Source organism: Puntigrus tetrazona, chromosome 23 (assembly GCF_018831695.1).
Source record: "Puntigrus tetrazona isolate hp1 chromosome 23, ASM1883169v1, whole genome shotgun sequence".
Lineage (NCBI taxonomy): Eukaryota > Metazoa > Chordata > Actinopteri > Cypriniformes > Cyprinidae > Puntigrus > Puntigrus tetrazona.
In genome coordinates, this window is record NC_056721.1 from 1,494,428 (window position 1) to 1,520,287 (window position 25,860).

The 25,860-nt window shown below is 38.9% G+C and overlaps 3 protein-coding genes across 7 annotated transcripts; 2 read left to right on the plus strand and 1 right to left on the minus strand.

The window, feature by feature from the left end:
• The first annotated feature begins 4,643 nt into the window (after nt 1-4,643).
• hmga1a (high mobility group AT-hook 1a) lies at nt 4,644-12,070 on the plus strand. Of its 2 annotated transcripts, none has more exons than XM_043225320.1 (5): nt 4,644-4,775; nt 5,672-5,778; nt 6,955-7,047; nt 8,410-8,469; nt 9,911-12,070. In XM_043225320.1, exons 2-5 carry the CDS (start codon nt 5,689-5,691, stop codon nt 9,974-9,976), a joined length of 309 nt encoding a protein of 102 aa, XP_043081255.1. In that variant the 5' UTR covers nt 4,644-4,775; nt 5,672-5,688; the 3' UTR covers nt 9,977-12,070. The 2 variants fall into 2 exon arrangements, with proteins under 2 accessions (XP_043081255.1, XP_043081256.1); XM_043225321.1 differs by lacking the exon at nt 4,644-4,775 and adding an exon at nt 5,004-5,389.
• Nucleotides 12,071-13,546: 1,476 nt separating this feature from the next.
• Nucleotides 13,547-17,881, minus strand: smim29 (small integral membrane protein 29). 4 transcript variants are annotated; one of them, XM_043225561.1, is made up of 5 exons: nt 17,725-17,881; nt 16,715-16,909; nt 16,346-16,371; nt 15,329-15,434; nt 13,547-13,974 (listed from the first exon to the last, which is right to left on the minus strand). In XM_043225561.1, the coding sequence occupies exons 2-5, from the start codon at nt 16,820-16,822 to the stop codon at nt 13,906-13,908; spliced, it is 309 nt and encodes a 102-aa protein (XP_043081496.1). In that variant the 5' UTR covers nt 16,823-16,909; nt 17,725-17,881; the 3' UTR covers nt 13,547-13,905. The 4 variants fall into 4 exon arrangements, with proteins under 4 accessions (XP_043081496.1, XP_043081498.1, XP_043081497.1 ...); XM_043225563.1 differs by having other exon boundaries at nt 16,715-16,963; nt 17,725-17,877; XM_043225562.1 differs by having other exon boundaries at nt 16,715-16,974; nt 17,725-17,873.
• A 1,087-nt stretch (nt 17,882-18,968) lies between these two features.
• On the plus strand, nt 18,969-24,002 carry nudt3a (nudix (nucleoside diphosphate linked moiety X)-type motif 3a). The gene is made up of 5 exons (XM_043225165.1): nt 18,969-19,258; nt 20,308-20,418; nt 20,947-20,991; nt 21,607-21,691; nt 22,285-24,002. The coding sequence occupies exons 1-5, from the start codon at nt 19,160-19,162 to the stop codon at nt 22,455-22,457; spliced, it is 513 nt and encodes a 170-aa protein (XP_043081100.1). The 5' UTR covers nt 18,969-19,159; the 3' UTR covers nt 22,458-24,002.
• Nucleotides 24,003-25,860: the final 1,858 nt, after the last annotated feature.

Here is a 25,860-nt window from a genome sequence, read left to right on the forward strand (position 1 = left end):
CAACAATCATGGGGCAGTTAATTTCAGATTTTGTTGCTGATTTAAAGTTCTACATGTCATCTGCTAGTCATTAGAGTATTAGTAGACTGTGTGCTTAATATCTTCTAACACTTTATGTTGATGGGTCCACAACATACTACATACTATCTATCAGAAACTTTGGAAGTCCTATAATATCCTGTATATTTTTGCTTGTCCTGGCTGTCACATTTTGTCCGTTACTTTCTGTGCAAAGTTTTCAGTCTTCTTCACATGCCATGCAATGTAATGCTCAACTTTCTCTTCTTGATCACGGTCCTGCTTAATATTTTTATTTCTTATGACTTTATATAAATCATTTGATCAAAGATCAGAACCTAGATCTGCTATGTCTGACAGAAACCTGGCTAAAACCAGATTAATTCATCTTAAAAATATATGCAAACTACGACCTATGCTCTCAACGTCATGTTAATTCATGCGTTTATGACCTCGAGGTTAGATTATTGTAATGCTTTTTCTTCAGAAATGTAAAAGTAAAAAGTAGCCGGTTTAAGTTGTACTTGAATAAAGTAAATTTAAAAAGTATATTTAATTTTTTTTTTCTTTTGGTACTAAACACTTAATTTTGGTCCTTTAATGACCACTGAATTTTTTTTTTTTTTCAAATATTTATATTACTTATATTATAATTAGTGTAGTATTAAAAGTTACCATAGAGAAAAGGGTTTTAAATTCTCATGCAAAGAGGCAAATTACATTGACTACATGCAACGACAGGATTTCCAGCAATTTGTGTGTCCAACTATTAAAGCTTTTTAACATCAGCAAATGTACATATTGAGTGGCTGATAACATCTCGGTTTTTGAATACACTGTTGGTTCACAGTTTTAACCGTCATCTTTGCTTGATTTTGTTTTCAAGTTCTGAGGTGAACTTTGTTGTTGCTTTCAGTATGTGTATATCTATAAGGTCATGCAAAATGATATTTAAACCCACATTAGACATGTTTAACTTTGAATAAAGCACATAATCACCTGCTGCTGTTGTCCTCGCGGAAATATTTACCCACTTGTATTGCTCTTAAACACGCATCTACTAGTTTCTTAAAGTTCTGCAAATCTTATTTTTAAGATTTTTATTTGACTAAATAGTTATTTAGTTAAATAGTTAGGCTTTTAAATGTGGAATATATGTGTCCCTTAATTTTTATGATACTCCTATAAGTTCACACAAGTGGAAACTGAATGCAACACTGAATTTATACTCAATTCTCAAAAACCATAACCGTAACAAAGAGATGAGTGTACTTCATTCAGTTCAATTACCAATGATAAATTACAATAAAAGTATTTTTACATGGTTGTTCTCAGATTTGCATCTGTGTAGTGTGGTTTTAGCAGACACATGTGCTCAGCTGCCCGCGCTCGCCTGACTCAGAGTTGACTCAGTAATAGTGAATCAGATTTTAAAAATGGCGGGGGATCGTTTCTGTGCCCCGCTTCCTTCCTCTGCTTTCATTCAGAAAAATAAATGTTCGCTCTCTGTCCGCGGGCCAGCCCACCGTGTTTGTGTACGAATGGTTGAAGTGTGTGTGTGTGTGTGTGTGTGTGTGTGTGTGTGAGTCAAACTCTTGAGTAACCGGCGGAGATGCGGCTCCGTGACCGCGGCAGCCGTCTGTGATTAACGACTGAACGGAGAAAAACACTGCGACGGTGTCCGTCCGAAGGAACAATTCACCCACTTCTACGCTCATGTACGACTTTCTTTCGGTCCAGAGGGTTGAGTCTACACACATACATCGCCGCAGTGACTGAAAATGGTATAAAAGTACTTTAAACGGGGACTGTAAACAGCAGGGGGTAGTGAAATGCAACTAAATTCATGGATAACCTCTATATGAGAGCAGCAGCATGTTTACCAGCTGTTTAATAGAGCCCAATAAGCTAATTTGTTAATAAGGAATTTTCTGTAGCCTGTTTAACTGCGATTTATCTTTAGCTTTGACTAATACCTTTATTATTTTATTCATTCATATTTTTTTTTTACAGTGACAAAGAAATGCTTCTTCAATCCGTCTTATACCTTAATATATAGGTTATCTTTCAGAAACCGGATGGGACAACTTTCCTTGTCCCATCATTAACAAGGTGTATGCCAACTTTTACAATGCACGGGTTTCAATTTTTTTGAATAGGCTACAAATATATACATATACACAAAAGTGCATCTTCCACAGCGCCTTCGGAAAAGAAAACGTTGTAATAAATGATACGGATTCATTAGCGACCATTCTGCTGTTTTAAAACAAATGTATTTGATGCCAATTATTTTTGACGAACAAATATCTTTATTATTTTCCAAACGTATCACTTCCTGTCCTCTATAAATGAAGGCAAAATAGGCAAATCTATACACAACATCTTTGTAATGAGCTTTTATAGCTTCAGAGTGTAGTCCCAAACATTTGATCCCATATTTTGCATTTATATTTTCACTGCTTTTATTTGATAAATGGAGTTTGTTTTTTATTATTCATCTACTTGCGCCTTATTGTAAGCGTGCAATAAAAAATGCTAAGTCTCTTTAAGTCAAGACACTGTCGTGATCTATTATTTCAAGTTTTACCATATGGTGGTTTAAGACGTAATGCAATAGTTGTGAATAGCTCCTAGAACGTGTGTGTGTGTGTGTGTGTGTGTGTGTGTGTGAGGGGCGTGGGGGATGGAAGACACGGCGGGAAAAGCAGGAAGTGCATGGAGAAAATAAGCGAGTAGTTAGAGTGCCAGAAGAGCACATGCTGAGCAGAAGAAAAAAAACATTACAGCTGTTCATTCATACTTCCTCCTCTGCGTATCGCTTGAGGTATAAATGTGAATATATGACAAATGGCTCAGAAAGAACAGCCTCGGCGCCCATGAAAAACAACCTCAAACTAATTTAATACTCAGGCAGGAATGTTTTGCCTGTTTGTCATCCAACCCTCCCTCTTTAATTCACAAAATTATTTCAGTTTCGAATTCCAGAAGGTTATAATTTGATTAGAGCGTCCTCTCTGACTCACAGTGACTCGTCTGCAAGCAGCGAGGATGGGTGAATTAGTCATGTTATTTGCATGCTATATAAAAGTGGCACGGTTTTGCATTTAAAAGATGCCTCAGTCGACCAAACGGCCCATTGTGAAAACACACGTCGGTGAGACGCGCCAGAGGCTGTGCTAAACGGTGCTGCGCTTTCACTCCTATTTGCAACACAATATGCATATTGACCAAAGAAGGGTTGCGGATAGCTGCAGCATCACACCTCACTTTGTGTTGTAAATGTGACGCATTTTTTGGCCTACAGCCTTCGACAGGAAAAGACCGGCCTTTCTCAAGTCGCATCTCTTTAACGCTTCTCTTTAAATGCATGCGGTAACGGTGTCAGACCAGAGTTGTTTTTGATAGCGTATAGATCGGTGTTAACACATGGATAAGAACAATCCACAAGGGACAATCCAAAGTAACTTTAGCTTATTGCGCATTCGGGTCACTGAAGGGTCGGGACATCTCGGGACATTCAGAGATGAGTCGACTCGTGTTCGTGGAAGACGTTTGAATCTGTGCTGCTGTTCGTTTAGCTCGTGCACTGATCTTAAATGAATGCGAATGTCACTTTAAGTGCATTGGCTACGTGAGTAATGTTGGTCTTGATGAGTAATGTGTTCTTTGGCTGGTTCTCACAACTGATCGATGAACTTCAACGGCTTACAATGGTTTGGGAATACTAAAAATGAAGGGTTAGTTCACCCCAGTGTTGTTCTAAAACCATGCAGTTATAGTCCATTGTTGTGTGGACCCAATATTATAGCGTATGTTTGTTTTCTCCACGATAAAAGCAGGCTGCATCTATTGTCAGGACTGGTCATAAAAAATGTAGATTGCTCTAAATTTGAATATAAAGAAGTAGCTCAAGCTCGATATCACTTGGTTAACCGCTAGCTGGGGAAACTAGCTCTTAATTCAGTCTTAACATATCTCTGTGTTTGTGCAGCTGGTCCCAGATGTTCTTCAGAAAACCTTATTTTGTTTTTAATAGTAAGACCACGCAGGTAACTAAATTAATACAGAATTTTACTTTAAAGGAACTGTACTGGCAAAGAGCAAATTCTAGTCAGTTAAATATTATAGGGAACTAAAAGGTGATTCGCGAAACCATTCTAGATTCATGTGTAGCTTCGAATGATCATCCAAGCATTAAAATAGCTAGTTTAAATGCATTTCAGCTCAACGGTGACTCTTGATTTTTAGAGGGCAAAAACAAATACGACAAAACACACGTTGCAATAAAGCATACTTTTTTATTTTCTTTTTATTGTATTTAAGAGTCTTCGGAATAATTTTTTTACTCTAAAGGGAAAAAATGTGCCTGCTGGAAATTTAGCGTGTGATTTTAAAATCGCTCTAAAATAAAGAGGGTAACAATACATTTACTACCAACCTTTAAAAAAAAGGAGGGGAGGGGGTTGGTAACAACAAAAACCTGTAACAACATTACAAACCAAAACGGTTGGCTGTGTCTGGCGCCGATGCGACGTGATTGGCAGGGCTCTACCACCGACGCAGCTGACTGGCTGCCGACAATTCAAACGCACGTCCTCCTCGCTTTTCCCCGCCCTCGTCTATTTCCGGTGTGGAAGTCCCTGTGAAATGCCCCTGAAACTCCCGAAGGCGATTGTTGTTTCATTCATTCGCAGCTCGCAGACCGCGCGGCTTTACACGCTTTGGACGCCGTCCCGACCGCTCCTTTTAAAAGGGTAGGTTTTAAATCTCTCTCGTTTATTTCAAATCAAGCTTTGGCACTTTTCGTTCTCTACAAGAGCAATAAAAGTAATAGAAAACAGAAATGGGGGAGATTTGTCTGTTTTGAGGCACATTTGAACGGGATTAACAAACAGTAAACAGATTGGCGGGCTCCCGTGGCGCGTTTTTCACTGTAACTCATTACTTGCGCAATGGTATAGCAAGTTAACGCAGTCTGCTATTTTCTCAAAGAAACGTTGTTTTTGTATACAGCGAAACGTAGCAATTCTCTAAAAACGAAACTTTTGGGCTTTCGAAACGAATGGCTAAAATAGTTTGTATAAAATCGTTCGAACGACGTTTTACACAAAGCCATGGTCTTACGCTTCGTTTTTTTGCCCGCTATTTCTGTTTTAGTCGACCACCGCTCTCCGCAGTGTAAACAACAGAATCGTGTTTTCACGCGCTCGGGGATTTAAAAGGGCGCGAATCGCGCGCTGCGTTCGTGTTCCGGTTCGCACTGGAACCGCGGGGTATCCGTAGAAACCGTTTGCCTCTTAGCTTTCTCTTTTAAAGCTCCGCCGCAACACGGCGAACTTCCGACGGATTTCAGATTTGCTATTTTAAGGTATTTAAAATCCAACGACTCAAACGGACGCTATTTAATATATATTTTTTTGTTTGTAGTCGACGTCGTGTCGGGTTTGAATTAGAGCGAGCTCAGGCCTAGCGCGTGTTGTAAACAAACGGGAAGCCGGTCGTTCCGCGCGCTTGTTCATTACGCTCCCTGTAAAGTTAATTTCTACCTTTTACCGAACGTGCGCGTTGTAATTTGTAAGTTACTGTGCTTATACCAGATATTGTGTTTGTGGAACGATTGTGCTTATCGAGCGACTCTCTTTGCATGCAGCTTTTCAGTAAAGCAAAATGAGTGATTCTGGCAAGGACACAGTGGCTCCTAAAGAGAAAGACGGAGCGGAGAAGAGAGGACGTGGAAGACCACGAAAACACCCACAGGTATTGCTTTGCACGGAGCGTTCTGGTTTTCAGCGGCCCGGTGTCTTTCATATTGACGGGACCGAATCCCTGCTTTTATTCTGTGTTGAGTTATGCTCGCGAGCGATGTATTTATTTATTTTTTTAAAGTCTTGCACATGGGCTGAGAAAATCCAAGCCATTTTTTCAGCGTGCTACTAATCTCGTAAAGCTCTTAACTAATAAGCTATATTAAGATCTTTGTGTTGGAGCATCTTCAACTCGATTGCACACGCTTAACATGTGCAGTGGTCATCCGTAGTGGCAGAATGACCAAGGCCTGTAACATGATCTCTTTAAACCAGCGGTAACCCACTTACTGTTTCAGCCGCGCGCCGATTGGCCAGCGGGAAACGCCGGCGTCTGATTGGTTCGTCCCGCTGTCAGTCATAAGGGCCTCAAGAGTGCATTGGGTTTAAAGTTTCTATTACTCACCCATGTAATCAGAGCCTATGAGTAGTAATCCATGGCCACCATCATGCAAGAAGATGGATTACTTATTAAGCACCACTGTCTTAGTTTCTTCACTACACTACAGAAAAACCACATGCGTATTTGTACATCTGCAAATTTGTCTATTTAATTCTGAAGTGCATCTGTTTGGCATGCTTAAGGCAGCAAGGTAATATGATAGATTGGTTTGAGAACTTGGTTAGCTGCATATGCTTATTCAAGCTGGTTAAGTTTTTCATCCATATTGTCGTCCCACTTTTTCTGGCTCTGTTTTGCATTGTGCAGTTGTAAAATTGTCAAATGACAGACTATAAATGGTGACAAGTGTGCTGTTCTTTTTTTTTTTTGTACATCAGATAATGTAGATGTTGGTTTGCATTGACGCAAAGTTGGTTTGCCGTGTTTGAAGACAAGCAGACTTGATACGCTTGCACTATGACTTGCATATGTCCGGCAGGAAATATTCTTTACACTGACCCTGAGCGGTCTGGTATAGTTGGACCGTGGCTGTCTGCAGTGTATTTGGTTCTCTTTTGGCAACCAATGACTGCATGCCACCTGTTGGTCTTAAAGTAGCAACCAGTTGTTAACTTTGAACAGCGGATGCTTTATAAATTATCCACCAGTAGCACGTGGAAACCCACAGTTGACTCATGTTTGTGCACAGATTTTTCTAAATGCTTATAATTCTCAATCTTCTTGCAGCAGGAGGCAAGTGGGTCTCCCACACCGAAGAGACCTAGAGGAAGACCAAAGGGCAGCAAGAACAAGCCAAGCTCCACTGCATCTCGGGGCAAAGTGAGTAGAAACGTCTTGGTAGTATCGTACAGGAGGTAGCTGTGCACAAAACCACCATCAAAGACAAACCAACAAAGCTGCACTTGTCTTCCGGCCCTCTGAGTTTACATGCTAACAATAAGTTCTTATGGGTGTCTGTGGTCCCTAAAGAACATTTCCACAGAATTGGTCGACACGTAAAGAAGAATTTGGTAGCAGTCTATTTTAATGTTTCTTTGTTTAACGTACTTTTAAAATAAAAATTAATTATGCATAATTACATGCATTTAACTAAGTCAAGCCCTTATCACCATAACCCTATAGTAAATGCATTTAGTTAATTCATATTACTCAATACTTGGTTACATTATTTTAAGGTGTTACTGCTAAGTCTGTTTAGTGTAAGATCTGGTCCCACTTAATATTAGGCGACCCTAACTACTCTGCACTTGCATGTAAATTAAACATTTGATATAATGCAGTTATAGTGTGTGTGTGTGTGCGTGTACATGCATGATTTTTGCATTGTACTTGTTTTTACACTTATAACTATGAACCTAGATTTGTAAATTATTTCTGTAATTATTCATAAATACACCATTGATTCCTTACACCTTAAACCCATGTACACTACCAAACCTGCCCTAACTTTATCTGTAGTCACCTCAATAGTAGCAAAAGTGTTCTGCAGTACACTGTACTTATTTACTGCTGCAACTACGTAGTAGTCCACCCAATATAAAGTGTGAATGAAGAGTCTATGGAATCTTCTGGAACGTTTAATTTATAAGTGTAATTATGCCCAACTTGCTTTGTTTGCAGGCAGTTTCGTAGCTCTTCATATTTATACATTTTTTTTTTTTTCCTTTTCTGTTTAATAGTGTGACCCGATCAGTTTGTTTTTGTTAGAGCGTGCAGATAAAACCAGTTGCTCAATTCCGGTTGAATCTTTTGACTTCCTGCTGGCTTCCTGTGGCGTAGCAGGCTCTGTGCATTGCAGGTGCACAGGCAGCAGTGCAGTCTTTGAGATAACCCCACCCCCTGCTTCTACCCTTCCTTCCCCTCCATCCATTGTTATGACGACAGCTGACCCGCCGACCCTTCCCCCACACACACACACACACACCACCTCTTCCCTTTTGTTTATGTGTGTGTGCACACGCGTGTGTTGCCGTTTCTCTCGCCCGCTCGTACCAGCTGTCTCTGAGCTCCGGACCAGGTGGCTGGCGAACTGAAGTGCACTGCGTGCTGCTCATGTCCGTTTCCAATATAATGGCCAATGAACTCGCTGCCCCTGGGCCCCCTGCCAGCATGAGCCCAACAGCGCTCTCTGGTGCTCGACTGCACGCGTAGCACAACGTTTATTCTCTCTTTCTCTTTCAGAAAACAGCAACGGCTTCGGCACCTGCAGGGACGAAGCGCAGAGGACGGCCCAAGAAAGCGGTGAGTTTTCATTTGTATAGTGCATTTCGTGGGCATTTATAGCGAAAAACCACAAGGCTGAACGGGTGTTTTGTGGGGTGGGAAGTTGCCACGGGCAACAACAAAAATATTTGACTGCTTCTCGCTAGGGATTTCGCGCAGCTCTTTCTCCCCCTTCGTTTCCCTTGTAGGTCTTGTTTATAGGAGCAGATCAAATATCTCGAAGCCTTTTATTTTGCTGTTAAGTTAGTTTGGCAGAGCCCCCGTTTCCTCGACAGCTCACCGTGTAGTCATCAGCCCCGTGTCTTTGTGCTGCATTCCTCTCACATGAGGCACGCTTCTGGCGCTAGAGTGTAGTTTTCTTCATTCAAACATGTCCGCAGGAATCCGGGCCAGTTGAGTCACACGAACCTCTGGCTTTGAGTCACACTACTAGTTATCGTGGCCATGCCGGGACGTTTCCTCCACTTAGTCATTCAAACAGGAGGATCTGATCTGATTTAGAAGAGTGGAGGTACATGCAAAATGTTTTTTTTATTTTTTTTTTATGCCTTTACAAGGGTAGTTCAGCCAAAAATTGCATTGCTCATTACTTACTCACCTTTTGCATTGTTCAACTGCAAGACCTCGTTTGTCTCTGACTCACCCATTGAGAGCAAGGATACTACAACGATTGAGGTCCAAAACTTAAAGGACATCATTAAAACAGTCCACGTGACATCAGCAATTTTACAATGCTACGAGAAGGCTTTTGGGGTAACTTTTGTATTCTTCTGTACATGTTTCTTGTAGCTTTGTAAAAGTATGGTTGAACCCCTGATGGCACTGTTTTATTGACGGAGGTAGTTCCCTTGCTCTCTATAGAGGATCAGAGCTCTCATGAATTTGGAACTCTGTGAAGGTTTGAGCTCTGAGTTTATCATATTTTCACATTGTTCCTTTGAAACAAATTAAGTTGAACAATGACAATTAAAAAATTTTAGGTCAACTTATCGCTTTATCGTCTTCCCCACATATGTCCACTTTAAGCATTTCCAGAAAGTGTTGAAGTTAGCAGCAGTGTTACCATAGTTACCTAGAGGAGTGTTCTGCGTTAGTGGAGCAGGTTATGAGTGAGCAAGTCAGTGACTCAGTGTTTTGGATTTTTTGTTTTTTATTAGCGATAGACAGACTGCAGTCAGTCACATTTGGCCCCCAAAGATCAAGGAAATACTTGCCCATTAACAAATGATGCCTATAGTTAAGAGAGGACCATATTTAATTGACAAGAGTGAAACTGAGGCTGTGAGGGATTGAATCTGTGGCAGTCTCTTAAGACAATTCAAGCAAGCTTTGAAAGGTGCATGCCGTTGTAAAAACCATGTCTGTTAAATTCAACATTTGTCCAACCTGATTTACATTTTGTATGCCACAATGCAAGTCCCATCCTTGTCTGACCTCTTGTTGCCATCTGTCTCTTCAGGAAAAGGAGGAGCAGCCATCTAAGTCCTCTGAGGAAGAAGAGGAGGAGGAGGAAGAGGAACAGTAACTCGCAACTCGTGCTACCTCACAATCCAACGTTATTTCTTCCTGTTGACCAGAGCTGGACTGACCCCTCCCCCCTCCCTCTTCCCCTTACACTAGTGCCACCCTCACCCTCCAATTCACCTTTACGCTCTAGTGCCCCCTAGCATCAGGGAGGCCTGCACACTTCATGCGCCTTCTCTGTGTAACACCACTGGAAAAAGACTCAAAATACTGTATGTCCATTCACGGATGCATGCGCACGTGTATGCGTGTACGTATACGTCTCGCACTCAATGGGTAATTGGTCGAAAGTGTCTGTCATTATACTGGACAAAGATATGCTCTGATGGCGGCTTGACACAAAGCGATTTGCAAAATACTGACGTTTCCTCTCTTTCGCAAACAAATGGTTTCAGGCCTTGAATTCAAGTTTATTTTTACACGACTAAATCTAAAATATGGTAGGTTGTGTGAAATTCATGTCGTTGTGTACTGGACAAAGGTGAATTGACCTACTCGTTTTTACTTGGGTTGCGTGTGCGTGTGTGGTTAACTCGACGTCTCCGGTTATACTTTTTAGCTACACCATGATTCGAGCTAGAAATTAAACGAGCGTTTTTTTTTTGTTTTTTCGAGTGAGCATAATCTAGAGGACTTTTAACTTGTAATCAACATATCATCGAATGCTTTGTTGTGAGAACTTTTTTTTTTTTTAAACGATGCCCTTGCCACCATCATGATTTCGCCGATTCCTGCGATTTAAATTTACTGGCCCGCGAAAAACTACGTAGTCGCTCTTGGTCCGTTCTCGTAGTTCACTTCCTGGACGTGCTACGGAACGGTGCTCATCTGGCCGCGTTCAAAATGTCGTTTTTGGAGGAAGACGATTGGCTTTAATTGTGGAAATGGCTAGGTTTTTACAACCAACTCCTCTTTGCTCCCCCCAAAAAAAGGCACCGCAAATAATTAGACACCAGCAGTGCTTTTAAATGTCTGCCTGTGTAATTCACGGATTGGAGGCAGTTACGTTTTTATTTTGAACATGCTAGATCATTCCATTTTTGCTCACGAAGTCCTTGTGAACTTCTTCTTCTGTCCCTTACAGTCCACTCAGACAACTTTCGCTTGATGTGTTTTGTTTTCTTTTTCTTTTTTTTTTTGACGTGTTAAATTCCATGTCAGGGAACGCTGATCGGTCCAGTGACTGGGTCTCCTCTCAGAACTTAATGCTGCTACAAACATGGTTAATTAAACCCGGAATACTGCAACCAGGTCAGTTCTACTCTGGACTTGACCGTCACATTCATACCTCACTTTACAACAGCCTATGACGGATTACTCTTCTCTTTCCTGACGATGTTCAACTGGTCTCAGTGCAGCCTTTGGCAAGCGTGTTCGTTTCTGATCCATTTACAGCTGTCTCCGGTGTGGGGTTTTTTGCGTTTTCATTTTAAACTGATTTCGCTTACAGCAGTGTGCATCAATGAACAGAACCTTTTTTTTTTTTTTTTTGTCATATATAAATGTCTGGACACACCACAGGAATGACTGCATTGAGTCCGAGAGATGCATAACATGTTCACAGACTGTGGTAGAGAATATAGGCTTGTGTGTTTTTAGTTTTATTTTTCTATACGTACTTGTTTGGTGCACTGAATTGACTTTTTGATTTGTTATATCATGGACAAAATGGTTTAGTGTGGCACCTGAAGGTTAGGGCTTTTTTTTTTTTTTTTCCCTCTCTCTTTATAATAAACTACATCCTGCTAGTTGCTTAGCTCTGAGCCCCCATTAAGTAGATCATGATGGTACTATGGCTGTTTGACGCAGTGGTTTTTAACATGCCCCTTCAATACCGATGTCTTGTTTTTATGTGCCCATGCACACAACTTATTTGGGATCAGTCTTTTCAATGTGTACACTCTGCATTTTCTATTGTGGACTGCAGGAATTTATATTCGAAATGGTAATAAAGTTAAGAATTCGTACATATCTTTTGTGTGACTGTATTTATTTTAGGGTTGTTTTTAAGCGGTGCAATTCCCCGTGTTAAATCTTGTATGATTTTTAAGTGGTGCCATACGACTAAAAAAATAAATTGAGATCTAACCTTAAATAGTGCTCTTGATGTTTTGTCCCCAACCACAGAAAACAAATTGGTTCGAAGTCTCTATCCAAATGGTTACGGAGTCTTCAGAATTTTTTGCATTTCTACCTAAGTTAAGCCACTTTCTAGATGAACTGTAATAGCTTAAATCAATGTTTTTAACTTAACTGGATCAAAACAAAAACGTGTATGTATATATGTATATGTGTGTATGAGAGAGAATAGGATTTGTGTAAATACTTAAAATACATAAACATACAATATATATGTTGCTTATAGATTTTAAGTTACAAATAGTTGCAGCTGATATTACTCTTAAATTGGTGAAGGTTTTTCTGAGTGATGAAATGGAAGAATAGTTTCTGTCAAACGTTCTTTAACTCTTTTATAATCTTTGTGAAGCACCTTTAATTTTTCAGAGTGTATCGCAAAAACATGATGAATGCTGTATTGTATCATTGATGCTTATTCCACCATATTTTACTGAAACACGTTTTTGATACAGTGGGTCTCAATCTCGTGACCGTAATAAATCAATGTTTTGAGTTCTGTATTACTGTGTTTAAAACCTTCTATTCCCTGCTTAAGAACCTAGATCCTTCTGTTTTTAGCCGATTATAGGCTCTTTACTTATCGGTCTTAAGATATTAGGAAAAAATAGTCCTGCAACAACTACTTTTTTAGATGAATATAAGACCTTTTGAAGTCGTTTAATCAGGCTTCATAGAACAGCGCTGACGTAATTGTGACGTCGTAATATTTGATTGGCCTGATCTTGCGTCGCTCAGAAAGAAACAGGCCAATCAGAAGAGAGGCTCATGAATAGTAATTAGACAGGAAAACCTACCTTTTTGATTTGCCATTGAATCAGCGAGATCGTTTTTTTTACTGTATTGTTTCTTTTAGTTATTATTGTGTATTTTTGTGTGTGTGTGTGTGTGCAGCACATTGGTCAGCCTATGGTTGTGTTTAATTGTGCTACATAAACAAAATTGACATTGGCAAACTAATACTAATACTGCAGACATCCTACAGACATCTGTTCCTTTCACTGCTCTAGTTATGAAATATTAATAGCTACGGAAATTATGCCCAAAATAATACAAATAATTGTAAAGGTCTACAAAACAGTATTGCGTATTACCATATTATGTTAATGTAGAATCAATTATGAACACATTAGTTTGTTCTAAAATTTACTGCATGTTATTACTCTTCTCTTTATTTTCACATTGAAAGAAAATGGCTTATTATTTGAAAACTATGTAGATACATTTTTTCACAGTAACATCTGAAAACATATTTTCCGGCAACGGTTCTATAAATATATATAGATGTTTTTTTTTTTTGTAAATTCACTTTTATCTTTTATCTTAGATAAAAAAATAGATACAGGTTTTCAGAGCCCATCCAGCGTTCAGGAAACGAGTGGGTTAACAAACTTACGTGGAGAACGAAAAATAAAAGAGATCCTTGAGTGCCAGATCACATTCATGCACACTCAGTAAAACAGCTCTGCTGAGGATTTAATAGCACAGAATATCAGCAGGATACACACAGCTAAAATAAATAAAAAACCGTAACACAGTGGCGTATTGACATCCTTCTCGGGTCTCGCTATTCAGACTGCTTCAGCTGGACCGTATTTATGAGAAGAGACCTGAGGTGAACAATATGATCCCATCGCTTGCCTATAGATTTCTCATGTCACTAAAGCTCCTTCAGACTCAGAAGGATCAGTAGCTTATTGCTCAAAAATGTCCATCTTGGGAATCTGCGACGTGGGACGATGAGACGGCGTTCAGTTATTGACCAGGTTCACAGATTACGTGCAAAGCTGATCTTCATGCATCAGGGTCCTTGGAGAGCAGGGGTCTGCGCTGCTGATACGTTCTCATCCAACCCTGGACCACCTGAAAATGCAAAAAAAAAAGGTTGCTCATATTTGGATGCAGTTTATTACAAAGCTGAACAGGTTTCGCGCAGGCTTTTTACAACAGGCGTGTTGTAAATATGTGGTCATGTGTCTAAATCAACTCTTAACCATATAAAGAGCGAAACCGTAAAGAGACAGCAGAAGGTGTATTTCTTGCTATTTCTCATGTTATTGGGACTCAAATAATACACATACATTTAGTCATTTAGCTGACACTTTTATCCAAAGCAATGAAGACAGTGAAAGCAATTAAAATGAACAAAGGAGCATATGCTTTTGCTAATTGTTTAATATATTTAATATATATATATTTTTAATTTTTTTATCGATTAAAAAATTTTTTTTTTTTTATTTTTTTTTCAAAACTTGACTCTTACTTTTATTTTAATGCTTTTATTCCTCAGGATGTCGCCCCTTTTGGGGAAAAAATTCGCTTAATTTTTTTTTTTTTAACAGTACATTTTTTTATTAATGCTTGTTACAACACAGTTCTCTGAAAGTCAAAGCTTTTAAAAATATATGAATAAAATAAAATGCGGATAATGCAGTACACTAATTTGTTTTTATTTGACATAAAATAAATACTTTAGAAAAGTACTGTGATAAAAACAAAGCCATGTGTCTAACCAAGTTATGCTCCAAATGTAAAGTTGATATCACAAATATTGTGATTCCTGTGAGATTAAGTATCCCAAAAATAACCACTGATTTACACCCAAACACAGAAAAAAAGCCGCAAAATCACATTGTCTATATATATATATATATATATGTTTTTTTATCTTGATCTATATCTATAAAAAGGTGACGTATCCTCTAAAATATGTATTTTGCTTAAAGTTGACCACGTGCTAGTTTTAGTTAGGAAATCTGAGTAAGTGTTGCATGCATTTGTAAAATGACTATTTTCCAATCAAAAGTATTGGCACAACGATCAGGTTTGGCTTCTTTAGTACGAATCTTAATGCTTAAGCACATAATCATATTCTAGCAAACAGTTTTCTTGTAATTGTACAGCAAGAGTTTGGACAGGATCCTCCGAGGCTCAAAAAGAGATGATTTTTGACTTCGCCTTTTATATTCTCGTCATTTTTTGCTGTGAAAATAGCTGCAATAGCTACAGCTAAAATAGTGTTATCGATGTAACAGTTGTACTGCTTCACAGTTTTTTTGTTTAATAGAAATAGAAATGTGTTACACCATTATAAACGTCTTCACTGTCACTGTAGATCAATTGAATGAGATGAAAGCATTAATATGGCTGCGCTGACATTTTCTTTCAATAGTGCGCCGGGAGTCAGCGTTTTTCATTTCGTAACAGGATGGATTACCTTTGTGTCTTCCTCTTTCCAAAGTATTTCCTGTTCTGCCTCGTTCAGCTCTTCGGTTGGGTCATAAGTGTAAACTGGAAGCAGCTGATGCCGCAGTCTATCAATCCTAAAAGCGCACAGACACACAGGCAGAAGATAAAAAGTCCATCTGTCGCTGTATTAGACCCTTCATCTACTTCTGCGTTTTAGAGGCTGGATTCGTTCAACTCAGTAATATAGTCAAATATATATATTTTATTCGCAGCATCACGTCTCCAGTTTCTCCGGTGTCACACGGCCTTAATATGCTGATGTTCTACTCAAGAAAGTTGTGAAATTTGGCACAGCGATGGAGGAGAGTCTCAAAAGTGTCCATAGCAAATCTGAAGTCTGTAACTCAAACTTTTATTTATAAAGCGCTTTTTTTCGATCGTATCAAAGCACCGAATGGTATCAAACAGGTACTTTCAAAAAGCATATGCTACTAACTTTTGAACCATTCAGCCACAAAAGGAAAATTAGTTTTCCTCTGATTCCTTGCCTTATGCCGATTCAAATGGACACCAAAATTCAAAAATCGTAAGGTCGCGTATTTTCAATTGTTCGTAAAACCTACTTTTTCGAACTCGCCCTAGACGATTCATCCGATTTTCGCCAAAAAAGGCTGAGATCACGTTTCCAATACGTTATGGAGAGAATTGGATAACCATACCACGTTTTGTTATAATGAAATATCCAAAAAACGCCAATAATTTTGTTGACTTTAGCTTATTGTAATGAAACTGGATCATGTCGAGAACATCAATCCTTATTTTATTACAATTGGCTGAACTTCCTGTACGCCATTTTGATTCGTGTTGAAAAACAATTTTTTTTTTTTACTAAATTTGACACGGATCATCTTTAGACCGTGCTGGAAAAAATTATGGATTTCGTTTCGTTATAAACGGTACAGTACGTTATAAACCACATCAAAAACTGTTTTTAACTATTTTTAAATAACAAACATTTAATATCTTAATAATTGTAATGAATTACCTCCTCTTTCGTCTTATGTACATCACCTATAAAACAATAAGACATTAGCATTACTACAGATGCAATGCCTGCAACACGCATAAACCAGTTACACCACTTCATAAAGTCTGTAGGCTACTTCAGCTGTGGAAGTAAGCAAAGATGCAGCTTACTCGCGGTCGAGACGCATTCATAAAAGAATAAAGGCCTTTTGTGTTTCTGGATGTACTGCTCAATCAAATTACTCCATACTCTATCCACTTCAAGTTCCTCTCCAAGTGAGACACTATTAGAAACACATGCATGCTGCCTAGTATACACTGCTGATGCACGCTATGTAGTAAACTCTGCCGATGCATGCTACCTAGTATACACCGATTTGCCACCTACCACTGCTGCAACAACGCCGAGGGCAGTGATGAGGAAGAAGGGGACCAGCACGTAGCTGATGGCGGCGTCTCCGCTGACGGTGTGAGGGGGGTGAGTGGTGCCGTTCATGGTGTAACACACTCAGACCGGGGCTGTTTACTGCTCATCTTCTGCACTCATGTGACTCCCACATGGTCTCTCTGCCCTCGCCAGTGACTGTCAAATCCAACGGAACACACTTATTTGTGGAAGAAGACGCAGACAGGAACGCTGCAAAACAGCTGTCAATCATTTTATTTCAGACTTCATCGGATCTCTCCTATTTACTTTTTCTCAGATAGAAAGATTATTTGCTCGGGCGTACACATTTCCTTTTACTACACCTTTTAATTGTGCCAAACAAGTTCAGGGCGCTTCAAAATTAAAAAAATAAAAAATTGGATTTTTTTTTTTTTTTTTTGTAATTGTGTTTACTCATTACTGTAATACAGCAACGTTGTGAAACGTACTGTATGTATGTATGTATTATTATTATTATTTCAATTAAAGCTGTACAAAAAAAACTACTACGATAGTTTTGCAATTTTAGGTAATTTTTTTAGCATAATTTAATTAAGTTTAGTAGACCTATTATGGTTATGGTATGTGTGTGAGCGTATACTGCGGTATTGTTTTTAACGTAGCCTATGTTAGCAAGATTACGTTCAATTATATTGGGCCGTCGTGCTTTATTAAGCAGTTATAAAACAGGGCTGTCTTCAGTCACTTACAAGGCAAACTTATATTTATATAAAGGAAAGAAAACGGCTACAATAACGAGACTACATCGCACACGACTATGCGGGAAAACACCGCATATATGCCCCGCGACCGTTCGTTTACGTTAGCCGCATCACTACGGCGAGCAGTAACGATAAGCTCAAGCCCGTCGTGATATTTATGAACGCTAATAACACGGCCGCGTCTGCTGACTCACGTGAAAGCATCGAGACCAGTCAAAATTCACCGTCGAGCCGTTAAAGCGAACCCACCTGAACCGGTCAGAAGAGCCCGAGCAGTGTCTCTTCACTGCGAGGAGACTTATTAAATCCAGTTATTATAACGCAAGTCATGAGTTTGACAGCAAGCTCCTCTGTCAGTGTTTACGGAAAGCAGGTCCTGCGGTGAAAACGAAACGATGACGGAGGAGCTGGGAGGAGGAGTTACAGCGCTCCCATTGAACGCCGGGAACAGCAGATGTCGCCACTTCTTTATCACATATAATCGTATCGTATCATGTCTCTTGTCATGTCACACATCATATCATAGCATATATCACATCGATCATATATCATATATCTACATACAGACTGCATATGAAAAAAAGCTTTTTTTTAAAAAAACATTTACATGCCATTGGTCTTTTGTTGATTTTATTAGTCGCTTTGAATAAAAGTATCATGATTTTGCAATATTATAATTATTAATATTAGAAAAAAAGTTGTACATGTTAAATAAATACACACACTCGCGTTGTGTTTCCATGTTTTATGGGGACTCTTCATAGGTGTAATGTTTTTATACTGTACAGACTGTATGTGTTATTGTTCTACACCTAAACCTACCCCTTACAGGAAACTACTGACAAGATTTTCAAAAAATATAATTCTTTACGTTTTATTATCTTGTTTCCTCATGGGGACCTAAAAAATGCCCCCACAAGGTCAAAATTTACTGGTATTCCTATCATTGTCTCACACACACACACACACACACACACACACACACACACACACACACACACACACACACACACACACACACACACACAATTTCTTTCCATGCTTTTACACTTCTGTGTACTCGTTTCGAAAGACACCCTAAAATAGTTTAAAAACCACGCCTTCTAAAAGGCATAGCAGCCAATCCTATATCAATAATTCCAATCGAATCCAATGATTGACAGACAGAGTGGGCTCTCTGATTGGCTAAAAAGCACGGACCGCCCCCTGACTCTTCGTTTGTAGTCTGGAGATTTCACAGAGCCGGAGAAAGGTTTCAAAGACCTCTGTCAAATTATGAAGACGTATCCGTTCATTCCACAATGACAGTTGGTTTAATGAATGATAATACTAATAATATTTTTATAAAACATTTATTTTTTCCGAATATTACAAAACTGATCTTAACAACCATTTCTATTATTTTATTATTGTTATTGCGCTTTGAGCCGGTTCCACCTCTAAACTGCGCAACGTCATATTCACGAAGCGGAAACGCGCTTCGGGGTCGTCCATAATGCAACGCAATTTACGCAGAGCTCAGAGTAATGGCGTCTGTGCGAGGCAAGCTCACAAGACTCACAAAATGAAGAGACGGAGGGAATATTTATGTTAGCAGAGGGCCTGTAGAAGGGTTTTCGGGCGCGGGATAGCAGCGAGAGGCGCGGACTTGGCAGCAGTTGAGGACTTTGATCGGTTGAGCGCGATGATAAAGCTCAAGTCCAACCAGACGCGCACTTACGACAGAGACGGCTACAAGAAGCGCGCGGCCTGCCTGTGCTTCAGGAGCGAGCGCGAGGAGGAGGTGACGCCAGCAATCACTGCTGCTTTATTCACGTCAAACTAACAAACATATCGACAAAAATACGCTTAATAACGTGTGCAGGTGCGGTTGTGCGTGTCTGTGTGAGGGATATGGGCATTGTAAGGCCACTAAACGGTATCTGCTCACATCTGTTTTGTTTCCGAGAGAATAAGTCACCTAACGGTATTTAGTAACTTACTGTTATAATGTACGCCAGTACGACACTATAACTGTTACTGCTTTAAAAACAAAGTGAATTTGTGATCTCGTCCAACTCATAATGAGGTCTTAACCCGAATTTGACGTTTTACATGTGCAACAAATGCCATTGCACCATCATGTAAATTTCAAAAACATTATAATTGCCTATCACCATCAATATTGTTACAGTAGTATTTAATTTATTATCTAAATCTGATGCATTTAGTAGAAGTGGATCTTTTTTTCCAATGTTGCTCTGTTAAAATGTTATAGAATTTAAAGAAAGCATTATTCCCCCTAATAGGCGTCAAAGCTAGATTTTGGGCAAAGCCTATACAAAAAATATGGGAATTTTTTTTTTGTTGTAAATATTAATATGCATTTCTACAGCAATCATTGTGTAGCCATTACCTGAGCTGTTGAAGAATACGCTACAGCACATGCATTTTAAGTGTTCTTAATCTGACAGTAGATTCAGTCGAGTTGTAAAGTTTAAATAATAAAACTATTACGTGCTTGTTTATGTATAATTCCCTAAGAACCTGCCCAAATCCTCCCCGTCTCTTACCAGGTTTGTTTTCACAGCGATGCTGTAAAAGCTATTTGTTGTGAAATAAAGATGCTAATTACTACAGCGACGTTAAGACATCTGTAACGTAGGAGGAGGAACTTTAGGAGTTCTTCATGGTATGCGGAAAGCATTTTGTTGGTGCTTTTACATTAAGTTTCGTTTAATGATCGCTGGTTGAGTGTGAGTGAAACAATGTCACCTCATCGTACCCAGTTTAATGAATCCAAAATGATTGTGTGTGTGTGTGTGTGTGTGTGTGTGTGTGTGTGTGTGTCAGGTGCTGCTGGTGAGCAGCAGCAGTCATCCGGATCGATGGATCGTTCCTGGAGGAGGCATGGAGCCCGAGGAGGAGCCCGGCGTCGCTGCTGTCAGGGAGGTGTGTGAGGAGGTGAGCGCTCAGGAGTAGCATGGGTTTATTTGTAGAAGTGGCCAAAACACATGGTATGGGTCATATATGGTATATGTGTGTGTATGTGTGTATATATATATATATATATATATATATATATATATATATATATATATATATATATATATATATATATATATATATACATACATATATATATACATACATACATATATATACATACATATATATACATACATATACATACATACATATACATATATATGTATATATATGTATGTATATATATGTATGTATGTTATATATATATGTATGTATATATATATATATGTATATATATATATATATGTATATATATGTGTATATGTAATAAATGAGCTAATGTGTGTTTAAACAACAGGAAATTTAAATATGCACTAGTGTACGGGAAATAACGTTTGACCAAGATCAGATGACGCTGTACAAGTCTGGCTTCCTGTTAGCGCCTGGTACATTAACGAGTGTTGACGAACCGTACCTTGTTTCACGCTTGTTTTATTCCCGCAGGCGGGAGTAAAAGGAACATTAGGACGATTGGTAGGCGTTTTTGAGGTGAGTGTTTTCTGACAAGAATTATAAAAGAAAGTTGACTCCACAGCAATGCATTAAAAAAGTTGAGATGAGTTGTTTTTATGATGGGTATCTTACATACGTGACCTTTTTTTTTCTCTAATATAATGCACAAGTAAATGTCAGCAGTATGCTTATACTAGAAAATAAAATGCATATTTCATGATAATAAGGTACAAACAAAAGCGAAACAATAAAATAACTCATTTTGTAACTTTGGTGGTTTTGATCACCAGAACCAAGTTGACCGAGTAAAAACAATAAAAAATTAAAAACTATATTGAGCACCTTTTATTAAAATACAAGGAGGTGAGGAATACAAAAAAGCAGGGAAAAATTGCTTATAATATTTCACGTTTATATTCCAACACAACATTGGGCAGAATGGGAAATAACATTTAAAAAAAAAAAAAAATAAATCTTCTTTAAATTACATTTATTTGTAATTAGATTTTTACATCCAGTTAATCAAAGAAATTCTAGATTGGTTTATTATCAAAATAATCATTAGCTGCAGCCATTTTTTTAAAATGTGTTAAAAAACCAAACAAAAAAACATTGCAATCGTTGCTAAAAAAACCGTGTTGATCTTTACAGAACAGAGACAGAAAGCATAGAACATATGTCTACGTTCTCATCGTAACTGAAGTTCTTGAGGACTGGGAGGATTCAGTAAATATAGGTAAGAACGGGACAAAAAAAATACTGTTTTGCTGTCAGTCCCGTGATTCTGTCATTTATTTTGATAGCGGCAGCGACCACATTAAAGGTTTACTCCACCCCAAAATAAAAATGTTGTCATTAATGCTCAATTTTTAATAGATTTTAGATGAAAACGCTTGCGACCGTCCCGTTGACTGACCGTCAAGGCGCAGGAAAGTATGAAAGACGTCATCAGAATAGCTCATCTGCCGTCAGCGGTTCAGTCCGAAGGTTACGAAGCTCGGAGAAAATAAAAATAATGACTTCATTCAACAAAAAGTATTCTTATCATTTCCTAACGTTCAGATTGATGCACTGATTTTGGGACGACGTCTTTCATAAACTCTTGTGTCCGGCAGTCGACGGGACAGTCCCGAGACTCCCGGTTTACATCCAAAAGATCTCTAATTGTGTTCTGAAGACGAATTGAGCTTTTCAACATTGGGGTGGTCCGAGCTTTTAAGTGGAAAAGGCAGTGTCCTGCAGCGATCATTTTTATATCAGGAGCGCTAAAAATTCTTCGAACGGAATAATTCCGCGCAGCCGTGCCGTAACGTCTCTTGCTGTCCTCAGGCAGGAAGAGGGAGTGGTTTAAGACGGAAGAGGCCCGGCGTGTGCTGCAGTGTCACAAACCCGTGCAGGCGTCTTACTTCGAAGCCCTTCGTCAGGACTCTGTGACCAGCAACGGCACGTCTCTGGTGGCCACTTACAACATCAATCAAAACTCTCTCTCCAGCATCAGATAACCACCAAACTCTCCTTACCTTTTTGTCCCCGTCCTTTTTTTTTAACGGCTACATCAACAAGCTGATCGCCTTACCAGCCTTTTTTAGCGTTCAGATGAAGATCACGAGACGCACGAAGTCTTCGGCGTGTGTTTCTTCGTTCGTTTTAGGGAACACTTGCATGAGATTCTCTCTCCCCAACGCCGGGATTGCTGAACGCAGCTACTCTCGACTCTCGCGTCTTGAAATAAGTAGCGTTTAAAGAGAAAGCAGCCGTCGGGAGTGTTTGTAATGACGTGGTGGTAAACGTTTGGCCCCTTTCGCTCTGCCGTGTTTGCCTTTAGCTCCTACGGATGCGCTGTTATATAGAGTTGGGTGAGTTTTTGCATGAAGCGCATATTCAAAGTCTTTATTCTTTAAACCGCTAAACAAAAGAGAGATTAGGTCTTAAATCGATCCAAACGGTTGAAAGCTTAGTCTCATTGCCAACTTTACACAATAATGTTGGGGATTTCTCTCAAACGCAGCTACTTTTAAAATGATTTAACGAGTGCCGTCATACGATTAAATCATCGAAGGCGGTCTTGATCGAGGTTTCAGGAACGTCTTTGTGTGACGGCGTCTCTAGAAAGCATTGGATTAAGTGGCTTAATGCGATCCAATGCAAGGAAGCACATTCTGGACATCGGTATCATAAATCTCCGTCTTCTTCGTTCTTACCGTTCTGAGGGCTTTGCACCAGTATTCATAACGCAACGGCAACAATACCAATTTTCCGAGTTTCTAGTCGCGTACGCGCGTGGATCTATGCGCAGTATGTGAGTTTGTGCGCGTGAAGTAACGTGAACAATCCAAGGACCTGATGCCAAGGTTAGCTGTCTGCCTAATAAACCGCCTCTCCTGTAAGAGGATCGATTTCATTCGAAATGTTTACAGCTCGATCGTAGTTTCTGTTCAGACACTGGATATCCACTGACCTCTGTTGAGTCGTTGTAGATGACTGTTAACGGTGCCATTTCTTTTTTTTTTTGAAATGCACTTTTCTAGGTCTTAAACGATTTAGTTAGTCCTAATTATTATAAAATATTTTTTTTTTACGTTTATGATTCATGAAATTGTCACAAGCGCGTACTTCAAATGATAAATGATCGTCTTATCAGTATTTCGATGTTTTTTTCTTTTGAATCAGGAAGCACAAGTTAGTTTATTGAGGGGTAGCTTCTAAATTTACCAAATCTAAAATGTTCTCCGTGGGCTAAAACGGGAATTATGTCCCGGTTATTGCAACGAGATCATTTAGATCATAAACCCGATGCTATGCTGGTCCTCCAGTGTTTGCGTGAAATAGCCGTTTTTCAGTAGCGAAGATTCATGCGATCAATCGTTGGCGGAATGTGAACGAGCAACGATCAAATCACTTCTAATAACAGACTTGCCCTTGAATTGTAAACGCCACGCTATTTGAAGGAAAAAAAAATGTTTTACACTTACATCATCGTCGGTGTTGTAGATGTTTTGGTGTAAAGTTTTCATTATTTCTCGAGTAAACTGAAAACATGTCACGAATCATCAGCGTCGCTCTTTTCTAACGTTTCAAGCGCACCCTTTACCCAGAATCCCTGCTGTGTCTGACTTCGGGAAAACGCGTTTTGACCTGAGATTGTATAACGGTCGTCGACAACCTGTGAATAAAAACATAAAAGTGCTTTCGTGCGTATTATTAAAAGCAGGTTTGGTTGTTCCGTAGTGTGTGTGATGTACCGTACGGTTCACAGGCGCTTTCTGAACCAAAGCCATCGTCCCTAACCCCGTCGGCCGTTTGGAACGCGCCTGTCAAAGGAAGCGATGTCATTTCCTCTTCATCTTCAGCGGGGGGTGTTCAAATGAAACGCGAAGAAACGGCAGCGAGGTACAAAAGAGTAACTAATTGATTTCGTTGGATGCTTACCCTTTCGAGACTTGGATGAGTTTGATTGTAGTAGATCTGGTCAAATGTAGCTTTCCATCACTCCTTCACCAACGGATGCCACAGCTTCAGTTTCTCCAAAATGTGTGAGGGATATGAAAAATTGAATCAGATTCGTGTGCTCCATGAGTAAGACGGAGTTAGGTACTTTTCGGTCTTACTGACATCGCATTTAATGTGTTTTACATAATGTTTATATCCTTTGAGCAAAGATTACATAACGCTTGCATTTTTAAGTTAACCTGAAGGGCAGGCATGGGTGTATGATTATGCATAAATGTTCATCCACACAAAAACCATAAGACTCCAGAAGAATAAGATTCAAAAAAGACGTGCACTTTTCTGGGGGTAGTCTACGGTTAGCAAAACAAGACTGCATACTTTAAGAGCTTAAAGTGCTTGTATATGAGGTAAATGTGTTTAAGAGTAAAAAAAGAAATAAAATAATAATCTAACTTTAAGCACTACCAAGCAAAAAAAAAAAAGTATAGCACTGTTCAGAACTGTGCTAGCTAAACATGTGCTGATTAGCATTTTTAAGCTTGGCTCAAAAGCATCTAAGATGGTCACTACCAAAACAAAACCAACAAAAAAACACCAATGTCTGTCACTCCTGAAAGCACTCCAGATGTTTCAGTAGAGACAGTACCAAAACATATCTTCATGTTTCAGATTGACTAAAAGGAACTTATAATCTTCATATTTGTGGGGAAATAAACTATGCATTTTCTTAATGCTAAGTTAGGTTAGTGTTTTACCATGCATGTTAAATTTCTGTTATGTGACGGGGTAGAAATCAAAGATGTGCCGTGACATACAGCTTCCAGCTCTGACTTTGAACTAGTTGTGTAGAATAGTAGTTGCTTTTAATCTCTAGGGATGTGTGTGTATATATATTTATGTTGACGATTATTTTGCACCCTCCGATTCCAGATTGTCAAATAGTTGCATCTTGGCCATATATTGTCCCATCCTAACAAACCATACAGTGGAAAGAAAGAAAGAAAGATCATTTATTCAGCTTTAAGGTGAATCTCAATTTCCAAAAATTGACCCACATGACTGGTTTTGTAGACCAGGGTCATATACATGTACCAATACAGACAACAAACAAACAAACAAACAAACAAACAAACAAAAGAAAGCAAATATATATGTGTGTGTGTGTGTGTGTATGTGTATATATACAGATTTATACATATATATATATATATATATATATATATATATATATATATATGTATATATATATATATATATATGTATATATATGTGTATATATATATATATATATATATATATATATATATATATATATATATAATCGAGATAAAACATAATTGTACCCACATGATGCCGAGAAAATAACATTTAAACAAGTCTATAATAAAAAATTATTCTAAAATACGAACTGAATCAATTCCGAAAAAAAGAAGCGATCCCCAAGCGTCAAATATC

Excerpts from the sequence above, each read along its gene's own strand:
- hmga1a (XM_043225320.1), top strand. The coding sequence starts at position 5,689 with ATGAGTGATTCTGGCAAGGACACAGTGGCTCCTAAAGAGAAAGACGGA. Across the intron at positions 5,779-6,954 it reads GACCACGAAAACACCCACAG|CAGGAGGCAAGTGGGTCTCC; the intron begins GTATTGCTTTGC and ends ATCTTCTTGCAG. Across the intron at positions 8,470-9,910 it reads GAGGACGGCCCAAGAAAGCG|GAAAAGGAGGAGCAGCCATC; the intron begins GTGAGTTTTCAT and ends CTGTCTCTTCAG.
- smim29 (XM_043225561.1), bottom strand. The coding sequence starts at position 16,822 with ATGAACGGCACCACTCACCCCCCTCACACCGTCAGCGGAGACGCCGCC. Across the intron at positions 16,372-16,714 it reads TCGGCGTTGTTGCAGCAGTG|GTGATGTACATAAGACGAAA; the intron begins GTAGGTGGCAAA and ends ATTGTTTTATAG. Across the intron at positions 15,435-16,345 it reads TACATAAGACGAAAGAGGAG|GATTGATAGACTGCGGCATC; the intron begins GTAATTCATTAC and ends GTGCGCTTTTAG.
- nudt3a (XM_043225165.1), top strand. The coding sequence starts at position 19,160 with ATGATAAAGCTCAAGTCCAACCAGACGCGCACTTACGACAGAGACGGC. Across the intron at positions 19,259-20,307 it reads GGAGCGAGCGCGAGGAGGAG|GTGCTGCTGGTGAGCAGCAG; the intron begins GTGACGCCAGCA and ends TGTGTGTGTCAG. Across the intron at positions 21,692-22,284 it reads GGAGGATTCAGTAAATATAG|GCAGGAAGAGGGAGTGGTTT; the intron begins GTAAGAACGGGA and ends TGCTGTCCTCAG.